At 34.4% G+C, this 17925-nt stretch overlaps 1 protein-coding gene and 3 long non-coding RNA genes across 4 annotated transcripts; 3 read left to right on the forward strand and 1 right to left on the reverse strand.

Annotated features, from left to right (window-relative positions):
• The first annotated feature begins 3215 nt into the window (after nucleotides 1-3215).
• On the forward strand, nucleotides 3216-5392 carry LOC135120476 (MMS19 nucleotide excision repair protein homolog). The gene is made up of 2 exons (XM_064044778.1): nucleotides 3216-4010; nucleotides 4754-5392. Exons 1-2 carry the CDS (start codon nucleotides 3216-3218, stop codon nucleotides 5390-5392), a joined length of 1434 nt encoding a protein of 477 aa, XP_063900848.1.
• Nucleotides 5393-11440: 6048 nt separating this feature from the next.
• Nucleotides 11441-12798, forward strand: LOC135120945 (uncharacterized). The gene is made up of 2 exons (XR_010278799.1): nucleotides 11441-11905; nucleotides 11964-12798. It is a non-coding gene; the product is annotated as an uncharacterized LOC135120945 (long non-coding RNA).
• Nucleotides 12799-13013: 215 nt separating this feature from the next.
• LOC135146123 (uncharacterized) lies at nucleotides 13014-14308 on the forward strand. Its single transcript, XR_010283682.1, has 2 exons — nucleotides 13014-13887; nucleotides 13950-14308. It is a non-coding gene; the product is annotated as an uncharacterized LOC135146123 (long non-coding RNA).
• Nucleotides 14309-15875: 1567 nt separating this feature from the next.
• LOC135121339 (uncharacterized) lies at nucleotides 15876-17585 on the reverse strand. The gene is made up of 3 exons (XR_010278925.1): nucleotides 17093-17585; nucleotides 16513-17046; nucleotides 15876-16207 (listed from the first exon to the last, which is right to left on the reverse strand). It is a non-coding gene; the product is annotated as an uncharacterized LOC135121339 (long non-coding RNA).
• Nucleotides 17586-17925: the final 340 nt, after the last annotated feature.

Raw genomic sequence — 17925 nt, forward strand, 5'->3', positions numbered from 1 at the left:
CGTCACTGTTCTCCCCCACGACGGTGATTCTATCTACACCAACGCCTGCTCACACGCATCTCTCCATTACGAACGTGCCCTGCGAAACGAGGCGGTTACGATCGCAGATCCGTAGTGGGGTCTCGACTATTGGGCCAAGTCGACAGCGTTAAAGACCCGCGATCGCCCCCTGAAGCTATACAAACCCGCGGATTTGTGCAGGTGCCGCGATTGATCCCGTCAGTTTGAGAAGGAGTCGCGCGCCCCACGTACACTACGAGTTATGTGTTATTTACTTCAATTTCATTTAAATGTTCAATCTCTATGACTCTAATATTAAATTACAACCGAACAAGTGTTAAAGTTTCAACAAAGAGCAATAAACAACATTTAAATTCGCCACACACTCTTACGAAAATTCAACAACAAATAATTCTTCATTGAGATTAAATTTGGACATCAGATAATTTGCAGGACAAAGACATTCATCAACAAAATATTTACATGAGCAAAACTTAGCAAAGATTTATAAAAACAAGATCTGGTGTGAAATAAGCTTGTACAAATTAAATATCATGTTAGGTCAGAACTGCAGAGCATGGAAATTTACGTTCAATTCAAATTATACAGCAAAGAAAATTACTGAAGCTAAAATTGTGAGACAAAGACAAATTGTATGAGGTGAAAGATTGTAAAGTTAACAGATTTACATGTGATTAATATTAATTCGTGTCCAGTCAAGTTATTGGTTAAAATTCAAACGTGAAATTATTTAGCTGCATTGTGGGCCATTATTACACATACATTTCCCCAAACAAAACACATAAACAAACATGGCAGACAATCTGCAGTTGCAAAATGGCGTTGGACGAATTCGTCATTCCAAATAATAGGCGTCGAAAATATGCGATGCAAAAATACGATGAATCCTGTGGCGTTGTATAAACGATGTGCTAAATCCAAAGAATAAAGGCACGTCCCCCCATGACCCACAATGTTGTTAATTTGTTCAATAGATTTAACAGTTCAAACATGTGCTCGTTTAAAAGAAACAAATGGACGCTTCAAAATGGCCGCTGCCTGAACAAAGAACGGTGAAAATAACAACTCGTTTGCCGCCATCCAAAATACAGATTTCACAAATATAGCTAAATAAAGCATGGCCCGAACTAGAAATCACTTCCTGTAAAGCCCTACTGCGATGGATTTTAAATGAAAGATAAAAAAAACGAGATTAGTGGAAAAACAAGCGCACGCGTCGCTGCGTCACGAGGTCAGAAGTATCGTCGGGGCTTGAAACTCGCCGCCAAACAGGTGTTCAAAACATACCTCTCCAAAGATGCGAAGATTTCGACACGGCTTACCGCCAACAGGAACACAAAAACCTCGTTGTAAGAACGATGAGAAATCAGGAACACCCAATGGCTCAACGGGCTGCTAGGTTTTCCAATGGAACAGATCAACACTGGAAAAACAAAACACAACAGCAAAAGGCACAGAATAATTCACAATTAAAAATACAACCTGTTGCTCGAAGCGCTCGAAAAGAAGTCGACCGTTTGTTCCAAGCGGTCAAAGCGAAGTGGTCGATTTTACCCGAAACAAAACTACCCTAACATTTGCGCATGCCTCTCTTTCTTGGTGTGGTTGATTGCCAACCTTCTTTTCTTCTTCTCACCAACTGTTTCTTGCGCGCGGGAAATTCATTTGAAATTTAAAAATTCGAATTGGATCCTTACAATGTGAAATGAAAAATTTGCTAAGGTGTTCTTTTAAACAAACTTCCACTACACATCTCCCCTGTATTCCAGCCTCTTCAACAATCATTAAGTGATGTGAGTTACCGGAAACTCACCTTGAAAGAACACAACTGTTTATGGTATGTTTGTGGATACTCATCACTACGAAAATTCTTACACCACCACTTCTGCGAAGTTTGTGTGAACTTTGCACATCCTTACGAAGTGGTACATCCTGTTTTAATTTTGTGACATTTTAAAGTCTTCAATGAAGGTGTGATTTTTGGCGATTTAATGATACCACCTAAACATTTTGCAGTTTATACTCCGATGGGTAATACATTTTATGAGTTTTTCCCAATTTATGCACCGTAGTCGTTAACTGGTTTGCGGCTAAAAAACGAACCATACAAAAATACCATTCCACCACCCCTGCAAACACTTTCCTTTTGATTACCTCGTTTCAGTTTTTATTAGTTAGAATTTTTTACACACTAAAATTTAAAAATAAATCTTGGACCGCTCAAACACGCACACATCGAAAATTAAACTATTTCGTTTAACCTGCAGTTTGTTGACCTCTTTAGCCTGGAATTTTCTAGTATTTTTTACATGTATCGTAAGTATCTATTACCAGAGATAACAGAGATATGACAGCTTTTGAATGCTCCATAAGAAATGCATGGGAGCGAAGTGAACACAGAATTTGACGTAAAGGACGGTTGGGGGCACAACATTTGTGGTGGTAAACCTGATATCTTAATATCTATGTTAAATGTTACTAAATATATATTACTAGTAAAAGTGACATAACGAACGAAAAACACGAACTCTGAGATAACCTCAATTAAATATGATGCGATGGTTTCAAATTATAAAAGAAAAGTCATGTTAACTGCATATGTATGTATGTATTTATTACAGTTACATACATTTTAACAAACAATATACTATTGGTAAGTACAGGAATAGTTCTATAAAAATAACATCGATAAGTAATGTAATGTACTCGTAATTTGTCATATTTTTCCATTAAACACTATTGCCTTTCTCTTCTTATAGGTGTTGGGTATTTTCCTTGTATTCATTAAAATATCGTCAAATGTGTTAGTTTTAGGCGTCTTGTTCCCTTCACCTCATTAACTAAGTATTATAAAAACTAGAAAAACCAAATGTAAACTAGAGCCGTTAAGAACGTCGCGCGAATGATATTCAGTCGCTGTATTTGTGGAAAACTACAAAATAAAGAAAAACCATCAGTAGTGCAAAGTGTAGATTAATTGTCCCTAGCCAACCCATTACATAAAAGTGGTGGCAGCGGTGCGATACCGAAAAAGTTTGGGATACGATCAGGGTTAATTATTGTGCTGACGAATTACCGACTGGTTGATTCGTTATTCGATCCGAAGGAAGCCGTGATCAACCCCCTGGAATCTTCGATTTGTATGGTGTTGGCCATGGAATCAAGCACCACACTACTGTAAGTGACTTTTGTTAATGGTCGAGACACGATCCAGAAAAAAGTGCGACGGTACTCCAGTGAACGAAAATAGTGTAAATAATTTAACACCGGAAGTTACCGAAATTCCCGAAAGCATAAGTGAAGAAAGTGCGCGTTCAAACCCAATAATGGCTCTCTCATTAGAAACCGCGGAAAGAATGTTAATTAAGTTTGATGGTACTCGGTCCTTACTGTATGAATTTATTGATAATTGTGATACGGCCCTAGAAAGTATAGATAACAATAAAAAAGAAATTTTATTCTCGATAATTAAAACTAAGTTAACAGGTAAAGCGAGAGAACTAACGCGAAGTAGGCAATTCACAACTTGGAATTCATTAAAAGATCATTTAATAGAAATTTATGCTGATAGGAGAACGCAGGCGCAATGGCAACTAGAATTAAACTCTTGTAAACAAAGATTCAATGAGGACGTTTCGTTATATGCAAGTAGAGTAGAAAATTGTTGCACTAAATTGATTAATTCGCTTAGTACCACCCTTACAGCTGATGCTCACAAGGCGTGCGTAGACCTTTTTAAAACTCAGGCATTAAATGTGTTCGTGGCCGGACTAAGCAAGGATCTAGCATTGTTAGTAAAGGCACAAAAACCAGATAGTTTAGAAGACGCAATTTCGATAGCAATTAATGAAGAACAAGAAATAAGATCTAAATTTGAAATCCAAAAATTTCGCTCTGGTTCACTTTCTGGTCAGTTTTGTAATTTTTGCCGAAAATCGGGACATTCTATAACTAATTGTCGGAATAAATTTAATAACCGTAACTTACACGTACATCATATGCAGGATACCACCAGAACATTTTCTAAATCACATTCGTCTAATAATACACTTAATCAATTTAATAATAATAATAATTTTAGTCAAGGTTCTGGATCAAAATTTTGTTATTATTGTAAAATTCCTGGACATATTAGTAGAAATTGTCGAAAAAAACAACGCGATGATAATCATAAAATACATAGTGATGGAACACGATATAGCCAATTTAATAATTGTAATCAGAATAATCGCAGCTATGGCAATAGTTCGAAATATGATAATCGAAATGGAAATAATTGTAGTACTAATGATAACACGAATAACAGCAATTTAAACTTCCCCGGTCCTTCAAGTTTACCGGCACCTCTGAAGGCTACACATATTCTGCAAGCCGGATCTCAACTATAAATCTTGCATCTACTTCATATGTTTCTTTAAAAATTGATCAATTATCAAACCCAAAAAATAAATTTCTTTTAGATTCAGGCGCTGATATTTCTCTCATTAAAGTATCTCAACTTAAAGGCGATACGGATTGCTATGTAGATAACATTATTACATTAAAAGGAATAGATCCAAACACAACTCTACATACTAAAACACTTTGTTATTGTTATTTCGATATTTATATCTATGGTCAGAAATTGACTCATATCTTTCATGTAGTACCTGATAACTTCCAAATTCCATTAGATGGTCTTCTTGGTAATGATTTCTTTCGAAGTTTCAATTGTGATATAAGTTATAAACAGAAAAAACTTTTTATTGGTAATACATTTTTGACAATTTTCCATATCGATGAAGATAACTCTAACAATTATTCACAAGGTTTTAAAGAAAATAGCTCTAGACAAGACAGTAGTAAAAATTTTGATCCTAATTCAAACACGCAAGTCAAGTTTCAGTTAGCTCCACGAACGGAGACAATTGTTAAAGTCAAAGCAATTAATAGTAATATCAAAGAAGGCATTTGCCCAAAGTTACAAATTTTAGATGGTGTTCATTTATGTCCTAGCGCTGTTAAGGTAAACAGAGATGGCGAATTTATAACTTCAATATTAAACATTACAGAAAAAATTATCGATGTAAAGAATATAGAAATTGTATTAGACCCAATCCCAGTAGAATCTTCAAACCTGAATGTTTCCAAAATACACTCAGATCAAAATTACAAATCGCAAAGGCTTGATAAAATTACGAGTTTATTGAGGACAGATCATTTGAATCCAGAAGAAAAAGAGTCTTTAACAAAACTATGTCTTGAATATAACCAGATTTTTCACGTAGAAGGTGACGTTTTGACCTGTACAGATTCTGTCGAGCATACAATACCGACTAATTCTCAAATACCCATACATACAGATTTCCAGAAATTCATAAAAATGAAGTAACGAAACAAATTGATCAAATGCGTGAGCAAGGTATTATATCACCGTCTAATTCCCCTTGGAATTCCCCAATATGGGTTGTGCCCAAAAAATTGGATGCCTCTGGAACTAAAAAATGGAGAATTGTAGTTGATTATAGGAAATTAAACGATATAACTATTGGAGATTTTTACCCACTACCTAACATTGTTGAAATTTTGGATCAACTAGGTAATTCAAAATATTTTTCAGTTATTGATCTCACATCTGGTTTTCACCAAATTAAAATGTCTCAAGACGATGCACCAAAAACTGCATTTTCGACATCCACTGGTCATTATCAATTTAATCGCATGCCTTTCGGTCTTAAAAACGCTCCAGCGACGTTTCAAAGATTGATGAATAACGTTTTAACAGGAATCCAAAACCACTGCTTTGTTTATCTTGACGATATAGTAGTTCACGGTAGCAACTTAGAAGAACACAATAAAAGATTAAGAGAAGTTTTTCAACGTTTATCAAACCATAACCTTAAGATTCAGCCAGATAAATGTGAATTTCTTAGGCGTGAAGTAGTTTACTTAGGTCATAAAATAACAGACAATGGCGTTTTACCAGATCCAGAAAAGATCAAATCAGTTTTACAATACCCTACCCCTAGGTCACCAAAAGATGTTAAAGGATTTCTTGGATTAGCCGGATATTACCGAAAATTTATTGCAAACTTTTCATCAATAGCGCAACCTCTAACAAAATTACTAAAGAAAAATTCTGAATTTAATTGGACCAGCGAACAGCAATTTGCTTTTGAAAATCTTAAAACGACCTTAAGTATGGAACCGCTTCTGCAGTTTCCAGATTTCGAACAAACGTTTTATTTAACAACCGACGCCAGTAATGTTGCAATAGGGTCAGTACTTTCGCAAGGTGAACCTCCAAATGATTTACCTATAGCATACGCTAGTCGAACTTTAAACAAGGCAGAGATGAACTATTCCACTACAGAGAAGGAACTTTTAGCTATTGTTTGGAGTGTCAAACATTTTCGCCCATACCTGTATGGCAGGAAGTTTAAAATCATAACTGATCATCGACCTCTAACATGGTTATTTAATGTAAAAGATCCTGGCTCACGTTTGATTCGGTGGAGACTGGCATTAGAAGAATATGAATATCAAATAATATATAAACCCGGAAAATTAAATAAAGTTGCCGATGCTTTAAGTAGAACCAACTCAGAAGATGCAAAAGAAAACACAAACAACGTAGAAATCAATCAGATCCAAACAAATACTATGAAAACTTATAACGATTTTTTAAGAAATTTACAATTCACTATAATTATAAATGATAATTTAGAAGAAATTAACGATAACCTAATTGATTCATCAGATAATATAGCACTATGCTTATCTAGCGACTTAGACGACAAAGACATGGTACAACAACAATTTAAAAAGAAATTTCCAGATCACCATTTATCTAATACTATTAAACGAGCAAAGTTTGTATATATATATATATATATGTAATGGGTTTCTCGAAAACGGCTCTAACGATTTCGATGAAATTTACAGGTTAGGGGTTTTTTGGGTCAAGAAATCGATTGATCATAGTTTTAACTTCTGAAAATTACAGCTTCATGCATTTTCAGCAATTTTCAGGCAGTGAATTATATTTGTTGCTAGGCAACATCAGATGACACTACACGAACACGAGATTGTTTTATATGAGAAGTTTGGGTGACAGTCTGACAGTACGTTTGACGTACCTTTTTATCTTCAATTGTACGTACCGAAACATGCTCCACTGTATAGAGGACGTTGAAATTCACCTCCTGAGGTGAGAAAATTTACCAAAAACTAAACAGTGAGCGGATAAAAGGCACACGAAAGTGTGTTGAATTGAGATTATTTTGTCAAGCATTCATTTCAGAGGTTCCACGGTCAGTGTCAACATGTGATCGTTTTCGGGGATGGGACCGTGTTATTTGAGTTTTTGGGCTGAACGTTTCGCACACTTTCGTAAATGGTATCTTCGGGAGCAGGGTTGAGATTGAGAAATTAGGAATAACACAAAAGAGCACGGTAACTCAGTATGTTAACCACACCAGAGGCGAAACTCTTCTGGCAGTAAGAATGTGGTTGTGACCTTTTTCTAGAGTCGAGAGAGAGAACTAGGAAAAAAAAAACGACAGAGAGAAAACTTGGGTAACAAATGAGATGTCAAACAATAATTCCAGTTTTCTGTTCTTTAATCTCTACATGTCACTTAGCAGTGTTTAAAACAAAGACTGCTTATGGAATTTCTTTTTTAATGTGTATTTTTAAGTAGCGCGTGTACTTCAAAATGCATACTATACGCATATTTATCTGTCCTAATCTGATCTAATACTACCAAACGAGCCGAGTGAAACTCGGTCAACCAGATATTATTACTTGAACAAGATTTAAATCCCCCTAAAATTATTAAAGTAAGCGAAAAAACAAAAAGGTTTTATTATTTAATCAATAAACAGTATCACTGGGAAACGACTTCATATGAAAAATTGTTTGATATTCTACTGCAACTAAAAGCTGAATTACTCAACGATAAAATTGAAAGTATTAGCATTCCAAAATTAAGTACCTCTTTTGACAATTTACACTGGAAAAAGATTCGTTCAATGATTAGATATATTTTCCACGGTACAAACATAAAAATCAAGGTTTATCATAATGATTTGAACATACCTACTACTCAAGATGAAATTAATAGAATTCTCATTGAAAATCATTCCAATCCCGTGTCAGGACATTCAGGCTATCACAGAACGTATAATAGAATCAAACAGAATTATAAATGGACTGGTATGAAAAACGATATTAGAAAATTTCTAAGAACTTGTGAATCCTGTCAAAAAAATAAGTTAGTACGCAAAAAACATAAAGAATCAATGGTGATAACGACCACTAGTCAAACTCCATTTGAGAAAATCTTTCTAGACATCGTCGGACCATTACCTATAAGTGAAAAGGGTAACAGGTTCATTCTCACCCTACAAGATGACTTAACCAAATATTCACAAGCTTATGCCATCACGAGTCATGAAGCTGAAACTATTGCTGAAATTTTAGTACGTGCATTTATTTGTAAATTTGGCATTCCGTCTATAATAGTAACAGATCAAGGTCGTGAATTTACTTCTAATCTTCTAAAACAAGTAGCCAAATTGTTTAAGATAAAACAGATAAACTGTTCTGCATATCACCCCCAGAGCAATGGAGCTCTAGAACGGAGTCATCATACCTTAGCCGACTATCTAAAACACTATATTAACAAAGATCAAACAGATTGGGATTCATGGATAGATTTTGCTATGTTTTCTTACAACACTACAGTTCATTCAAGCACGAAGTTTACTCCTTTTGAACTGATCTTTGGTAATAAGGCAAATTTACCCTCAAATATCACAAAAAACCCCGATTTTAAATACACATACGATGACTATATTGATAACCTAACTCTAAAATTACAAAAATCTCAAGAAATCGCTAGAAACCACATCCTTGATTCTAAAGAGCGCAACAAACAATACTATGATAAACGGTGTAATAAACAAAAATTTCAAATCGGTGATAAAGTTTTTCTTTTAAACGAACACTCGAAGCCCGGTACTTCTAAAAAGCTTACCCGTAACTACAAAGGTCCTTATGAAATTGTCGACATACAGTCACCCGTTAATTACACTATTCTTGTTAAAAACAAAAAACAAAAAGTACATAGTAATAACTTAAAATTAGCTCATTTTTAATAACGATATTTTTCCAGACGATTGGCCACTTGGTTCCTAGTCGTCACCTTCAGTTCAAACCAGTACGTCAATACCCCGATAAAAGATTTTTCTGGAATTTACTATGAACATCAAAAAACTATCCACTTCATCGAAAGATATTGGAATGTGATTTCATACTTTGATTTAGGATCAGTTAATAAGCATCTAAGCATTATCCGTGATTATTATAAACAAACCAGCGACCTATGTAACAAACGAATGAAAACTAGCTGCGAAATCCCCTCGCAAACTGTAAATAGTATTATTCCCCATCTTGAGAACTCAGAAAAGGATTTAATAACAATCATAAATAATAAACGAGCAAAAAGGGCATGGTTTAACGCAGTAGGCAGTCTATTTAAAACAGTTTTCGGAACTCTCGACGAGGAAGACGCAAGGTATTATAAGGAGGCCATTGCAAAGGTACGAGAATCAAACAAAAATTTATTATATCTTGCTGAAGAACAGATACAAATTGTAAATTCAACTATCGATAATTTTAATAAAACAACGATCACTCTTAACAATAACCTTCTTCTTTTAGAAAATACTTTTGAAAAATTTACAAATTCTGTTAGTGATAGGGCAAATACAGAACAATTAAGACAAATCATTGATGAACATTTTCAAATGTTAACTATATTAATAAATCAAGTTCAAAGCGAAATCAATACACTAACAAATACGATTCTATTCGCCAAGCGTAATTTATTGCATCCTTTTGTTATTAGTCCTTATCAGCTAATTGACGAATTAACCAAATCCACATCTCATTTGCCAACCTCAACACAATTTCCCTTACCTCTCACTTACGATGAGGCCCACAAATATTTGGATATAATTCAAATAAAAACGTTCTTTTCAGACAATCATATCGGCTATATAATTACCTTACCATTAGTTAATGTTGATCAATATTTTTTATATAACCTTGTTCCGTTGCCAGTAAAAAATAAAATCACATCTGCATATCAGTTTGTGTTGCCAAAATTTAATTATCTAGCATTTTCAATAAATCGATACACCTATTCTACTATGAACGATTTAAATCAATGCACTGAACTGGGTGAACTATTAATGATTTGTCAAAGATCTGAACCTTTGTACTATACTCAATCGCGGCCTATTTGTGAAGTCGAGCTATTTAAACATTTGAACCAAATACCTACAACATGTGATGTACGCGTAATAACAACAAATTTAGAAGTATGGCATAAATTAGCAACTACTAACAGTTGGATTTATGTGGTACCGCCAGATAGCGCAGCAACGATTGACTGTCTTAACATGACACCCAGAATTATAACATTAGAAAATACAGGAATTCTTACATTATCACAAAATTGTAAATTATATACATCCCATGCCAATATAATTTCAGCAAAGAGTAGTCCAGAAAGTCCACACACACATATAATACCCAGGTTAGAAATCCAAAATATAACCTTTTTTAATACAAAGCTAGCTGAAACATTTCCTCAAACACCAATAAGTTTAACTGCATTGAACAAAGAAAGTTTAAATCTGGTTAGCCATAAATTAAATTTACTCAAACAAAAAACTGATAAGTTAATTGAAGATAATTCTCTAATACCAAATGTACCAAATACCGTGACATATACTGTTATAATAATAATTAAATTAATGATTTTAATTGTTACAATTAGGTTTATTTACTATTGTTATTATAAGTATGTTAAGAAACAAAATATTAATTTCTGTCCTTTTCAAATGTGTCAGCGTAACAGTCAACAGACTGTTCCGCCAGTTGAAGTAAGATACTACCCTGTATCTGATAGTATGGTAAATTCACCTGATCAGATTCCTGAATCAGTTTCAATGTATCCGCAGTTGTCAACTAAAGATGAAAAACCATTAAATTCTATTGTTAATTGTAAAGCAAAATTAATAGCCTAAGTAGCTATTAATTTTGTTGTTATGGGGGAAGGTGTAATGTACTCGTAATTTGTCATATTTTTCCATTAAACACTATTGCCTTTCTCTTCTTATAGGTGTTGGGTATTTTCCTTGTATTCATTAAAATATCGTCAAATGTGTTAGTTTTAGGCGTCTTGTTCCCTTCACCTCATTAACTAAGTATTATAAAAACTAGAAAAACCAAATGTAAACTAGAGCCGTTAAGAACGTCGCGCGAATGATATTCAGTCGCTGTATTTGTGGAAAACTACAAAATAAAGAAAAACCATCAGTAGTGCAAAGTGTAGATTAATTGTCCCTAGCCAACCCATTACAGTAAACCGATGATTTTCTGCAGCTATAATTAATTATTAATCGATGAAACTGGCAAATGCTCTATAAATGGGACAAAATGATTAATTTACTCTGTTTTTTAGGTTGCTTCTGTAGTTCCCTATTATGGAATTTCAATGTATAAAATATACGTAATCGCACAAATAATGACAAAAGGTAATCAAGGGGGAGATTACTACATGGATGCTATTAAGGCCAGCTGGTTTTTAAGTTGTCTGGGAACTTGAAGCGAAAGTGTATTATCTACTGAAGGCATTTTCTAATTGTTCAATGTAATATGCAAACTGTTCATACGAAACATTAAGATTGCCATAAGATAAAGTTTCAGAATTGTGGGCTTGGAAACGACAATAATGTAGTTCTAGAATTTCTGCCACATGCATTTGTATATTCACAGCATATCTGAGAAGAGTGTTTTAAGCATGCATCCACTGAGTATCCACATATTTATCGTAAGATATTTTGTTCAGCTAAATCAAACTCTTTGTACTCTATCCTATCTATTTTTAGGGCATTATGAGATGGTTGGGAATTATTAATTATGGTGGGGATGTTGTACCTCTCACTTAAATTGGAGATATCTTCATTAGCAGATAAGAATTGTGGTGTGATCAGATGATTAAAAGAGGACTTGCGTTTGTGGTGTATTTATTTTTAATGTTGTCGGTTCAGTAGATAAGGGAAAAGTGAAGAGTGTTGTCTGTGATTTTGAAAATGAAAAGACAGGTCGGTAGAGAGCGGCGAAACGGTTGTGTCGAAAGGGTTCTTAGAAGGTACTCGAAATCTTCGAAGGATAAGAATTATTGGGAAGGGCGAACAAAAGATAGGTTTTACGACATGCAGGTGTACGAAGAGAAAGTTTCAGGATGATAGTGGTTGGAAGTCAATAAATACAGACTATACAAATATTACATGTTGCACAATTTTGTGGGATTTGTTAGCCCCCACAAAATGTTGCTAAATCAAAAGCACAATTACCAGTTGGGTTGTGCTGCATATATTTTATACAGAACAATAGCTTGTATTTGGTTATATTCTAATGAAGTGTGATGTAAATAACTAATAATAATATGAGGATAAAAATAATTTTATTAACACCCGCACAGAACTAAAAGTGACTAAAGTCATCTTCGCAATGAAAAGGTAACATTCAATATTATAACTGTATTTGTACCCCTTAAAGTGTCGTCCTTGAATTTCAACGTTAGGTTGTAATAACAATCTTTGAATGAGCTAGAGGGTACTTTTATTATTATCCTCGCTATAAAATTGTACAGTTTGTGTTGTGTATGCACATTTTAGAGTTTTAAAGGATAAGAAAAGTTAATACAAGCATTTTGAGTAATTTAATGTTTTTTTTTATCCATTTACTATTAATCAGGATGTAAACATTACAAAAGCACCAACAAATGTTAGATATAATACAATCATTTTTCGAATAAACTTAATGGTTGTATTTTTTTTAATCTTGACTTTTTCCATTTATGAGCAACCTAGTATTTTTGGAAGAAAGATTAACCACTTTTGGTATATTCTTACGATTGGAAATATCCCTGGTAATCAAATAGCCGCGCTACGAAAGTTTCACTCAAATTTAAATAGCGCGCCCGAAAGTGACGGTTTGGGGCACAGTACATAAGGACTATTGTCGCTTAATTTTGCGAGCTGTCATATCTCTATTATCTCTGCTATTACTTTGTTAAAATAAATTTTACGTTTGTTTTTAACCTCATAACCCAACATCCCGTATGATCCCGTAATTAATATGACATTTCTTGTTGACAAAACCAGACAAAACGTTCACCGAAAACCTTAAAATGAAAAAGAAACTATGTTCTTCAAGGTCGGAGCACCTTTAGTGACGCTAGTGACCTCTTTATGTCGTTCCGTAAGCTCCCCATGTATTTCTTATGGAATCAGCTGAGACTTTCATAGCCCTATGAGGTTAAAAACAAACGTAAAATTTATTTTAACAAAGTAATAGATACTTACGATACATGTAAAAAATACTAGAAAATTCCAGGCTAAAGAGGTCAACAAACTGCAGGTTAAACGAAATAGTTTAATTTTCGATGTGTGCGTGTTTGAGCGGTCCAAGATTTATTTTTAAATTTTAGTGTGTAAAAAATTCCAACTAATAAAAACTGAAACGAGGTAATCAAGAGGAAAGTCTTTGCAGGGGTGGTGGAATGGTATTTTTGTATGGTTCGTTTTTTAGCCGCAAACCAGTTAACGACTACGGTGCATAAATTGGGAAAAACTCATAAAATGTATTACCCATCGGAGTATAAACTACAAAATGTTTAGGTGGTATCATTAAATCCCCAAAAATCACATCTTCATTGAAGACTTTAAAATGTCACACAATTAAAACAGGATGTACCACTTCGTAAGAATGTGCAAAGTTCACAACAAACTTCGCAGAAGTGGTGATGTAAGAATTTTCGTATTAATGAGTATCCACAAACATACCATAAACAGTTGTGTTCTTTCAAGGTGAGTTTCCGGTAACTCACATCACTTAATGATTGTTGAAGAGGCTGGAATACAGAGGAGATGTGTTGTGGAAGTTTGTTTAAAAGAACACCTTAGCAAATTTTTCATTTCAAATAAAATAGTGTTTCACAGTTGGTTCTTGCACTCGTATCGAAATAATCTGTAGTAAATAGTTTCCGAAACACACTTTGGAATTGTGTTGGTGTGGGATTTATACAATTCCCAAATTGACGTCTCACAGAGCCAAACAAATATGTCAAACAATACTGATTTAGTTGCAGCAACCTTTTAGTGAAAATTGTAAACAAATTGTATTCTGTGAAAACTATTAAAAATAATAAGCAAAATGTTTATGTTCCTGCTGAGGTTGTTTTTTATTTTTTTGTGAGTGATTTAAAAATATTAAGAGTGAAATAAAAATTTTGCAATTCACTTGTGGATAACAACTTATTTGTCAGACTTGTTAAGGATTTAATAAACGCAGTTTAAAACATCAAAATTGAATAAAAATGTTTTGCTTGAATATATTAATAATAATTTATAAGAAAGAAAAAAATGGCCAATTGGCTAATGTCACTAGTACATGCCACCCATTTTTATTTTTGTGTACAATTATTAGTATTATATGAATCACATACGAATGCTACGAAATATTTGAATCTTCGTGTTTCCCGGGAACGGGCTCCCAAGGTCACACCCGTTCCGCAAATATTGCTGAAGTTTCGTTACTGATCTACTGTGACAACGTTGTTTTTAATTTGCGATATTTCTTTAACACAAGCTTTTTATATAGTTAAACCTTTAGTAACAGGAAGATAATTGTACAGTCTTTATCGCTTGTAGCATGAACTAGTTAAGATTTCTACCTGTGCGGTGTATTTTGTCTGTAAAATCAAGCTCCCATAAGAAACCCATAGTAGAATTTTTGAATTATGAACTGCCGCGCATTCTAAATTCTAACCTTACTTTACTGGTCAATTATGTCCGCAGTTACACAGCTTAAAAAAAAAAGTTACCAAATCTAGTTACATCTACCGAACTTATATACAAGCATTGGAGATCGTGTTCTATAGTGAGGGTATTCTATGACAATACTCTAAAATATTTAGACTCTAAATTCATATCCATGACAATGATATTTTTTGTAAACGCTAATCTTTAATCAGAAATTTTGGACAGGACCATGATACAAGCTCGAATACAGAGAAGCGCCATAGTTTAAATTAAATGACGGTTGAGGACTCCGAAATTTATGTTGGCAGCAGTGTTTGGTTCTAACTAGGAATAAAATTAACTAGAAGAAATGTCACAATATTTTTAACGACGCGTTTTACTTTCGACAAATTGACACTAGATTTACCAGAATATTACAAGCTGCTTACTGTTTCCTTCATTTTCATTCAAGTCATACGAATTACAATTATAGTGAACCAAGGTTTTTATTGGCATCGACTATTTAAATTTGGCGCTTGCCTTTGGCGGTTGAGGACTCCAATGTCAATGAGGGTGGTTTTGCAAAATCAGCCTCTATGTCGCTTCTCTATGTTCTCTGATACAAGTAAATATGGTATGGACATACGCAGGTTTGCTGACGTCACCTGGTTGTATTCAGGCGGGAAATTGAAATATTTACCGAGCCCAACTAAAGTCACTAGATCTACTATTACTTTTAGAAAGTACGGCCACAGTATATCATACAGTAAAGACAGCTCGTCAAATATTGGAACAACGTGTCCTTACCCAACCGTTTTGATTAGGCGGGATTTTTGAAACGAAGTGGAATATTGGTTGCCTAAATTACAAATAGAGTTCGTCCGTAAAACAATGTAAAAGGAACTGATATAAACATCGAATGAACTGAAACCAATTTTTGGAGTGTGGTATGAAGACTACGAAAAAAATACCATTTTGAACAATAAAAAAGAATTGTGCTTATATTTATTTTATTCATAAATAAAAGTCTATCACTTTACCGAGTTAATTTCAACATAAACATATCAATTACCTATTTTGTCAATGCCTTCAATTTTCGCCAAGTGTGAACCGTTTGAAGAGTCAGAAAGTGAACGCTGTTGTTTTGATCTTCCTTGGGAAAAGTATTTTGATGTTTTTGGTTGAATTTTTGTTGTAAGTTAAATTAGTGAAGTGATTCTGAGAACCTTTTCATAGTAACATGGACTACAGTGGTAGACCACCTCGTGATTGCAGGCACAATGAAAAAATCTGCTTCAGGGGCTTCTTTAAATTTCCCTTGGAATCTGTAAGATAAGAAATATAAAGAAGTATATTATTCTATAATCAATAAAAAACTATTTGGTATGCAATTTTTACAGCACAGTGAAAATTCCAATAGTTGTAATGATTTAGGATCTATTTTACTCGCAATTGAATCTAAAGAAAGTAACCAGTGTCAAATTATTAATAGAGTTTTAAGCTGAACAACTTTTGCACATAAATCTGTGGAAGTAAATACGACAGACTACAGACATCTGGACATGGGGAAACAAAATTCTTTAAGTTATGTCTGTGGATACTTAATGAAGAAATGCTTGATGAAATATACCTGTGAAACATGTAGTTATTTTGCCGTTGCATGTAATGTCATCATATATGATAAACTTCTCTGTCACTTCAACGCCTTTGATGATGATCCACCATTTTGGTAATCCTAAAGCTGGCCATTCACGTTCCTACGTCCCAGTACGATTGTAGTGGATGCAACTGTTGTACAATTCTGTTAAAAAGCAGCAGTACACACACGTTACGACCTTGCAGTTAAAAATTTGCGATCGTGATGACAACATGTCCGACAAAATGACGAAAATGTACTTTTATAGCTGCTCTCACGGTTTGAATAACATACACTGTCGAGTCATGTCCACACATGATCAAATTTCCATCCAATTCAAAACGATTGTACTGCTGCAGACAGACTTGTTCACCGACCGTCCACATCCAACCGATTTGCTTGATCTCATACACAGACGTTCAAAAACACTTCAATTTGGTCATATCCAACACAATTGTTCTGCGGCGTTGAAACGTGAGTGGCGGGCTTAAGATGCTACATGAAGCATTCACCTTTTATGTTGCAGCCCTAGAAAAACGATTTGCTTCACTATTTTCTACCAACTCAATTTTACCTTCATGTGGCCGATATATAAAAGCAGTCCTCGTAACTGTGTCCAGACCAGCATACGGCACCCCTGTGCCTTGTGTACAGTTTCCACAAGATTATTTATTCTATTTATTTGTTCGAACGCGCATTTTCTATTCAGTAAAAATAATAAATCACAGTTACAATATTAAATGCCAAACACCTAAAATGTCAAATTTGACGCACAATGTTGACATGGTGGTAAATTTTATTTAGTAACAAGGTTTGCCACTACAGTTTCAAGCCAAAATTCAAGGTCATGTCCTTACCCAACGGTCGATTATTGTTGTTCTGGTCCGTTACGTGTATTTCTTATGGGGCTTTCAAAAGCTGTCATTACTGTATGATATTCTGTGGTACGGCAAACTGCCTGTGGTCGGAATTCGACAGAGAGGAACCTAACCTATGTGTTAAACAAAGATAGCGCGAGGCTAGTAATTTTCGCTATCTGTCAACGAAAGGTTGATGTGTTTACGATTTGAGGTTACGACAGACTGTACTAGAATTATTGAGTTAACGGACCGGAAAGAACACTATTCCAGTCCCAAAGTAACTCCAGCCCTATTCAACGAGAAAGTGTCACCGGTAACCAGCAAACAGTCGTGGAAGACGTGTTACCACCAAGGCAATTGACGGCCAAATGACAGTAACAGGATCGCCATACTGGAAGCAAAAAATACCTGCTGTCGAAAAGACGGAGCATAACAAGGACACAGATATTTTCTTATTATTTGCTATCATCCCCGCTATTTTTTTAACAACGCTAGGTCGCTAGCAAACACCAATTTGTTTTTACGCATCAGTTTGGTAACAATAAAC

This window comes from Zophobas morio, unplaced genomic scaffold (assembly GCF_036711695.1).
Source record: "Zophobas morio isolate AGI-343-1 ecotype UQ-CSIRO unplaced genomic scaffold, CSIRO_AGI_Zmor_V1 ptg000005l, whole genome shotgun sequence".
Lineage (NCBI taxonomy): Eukaryota > Metazoa > Arthropoda > Insecta > Coleoptera > Tenebrionidae > Zophobas > Zophobas morio.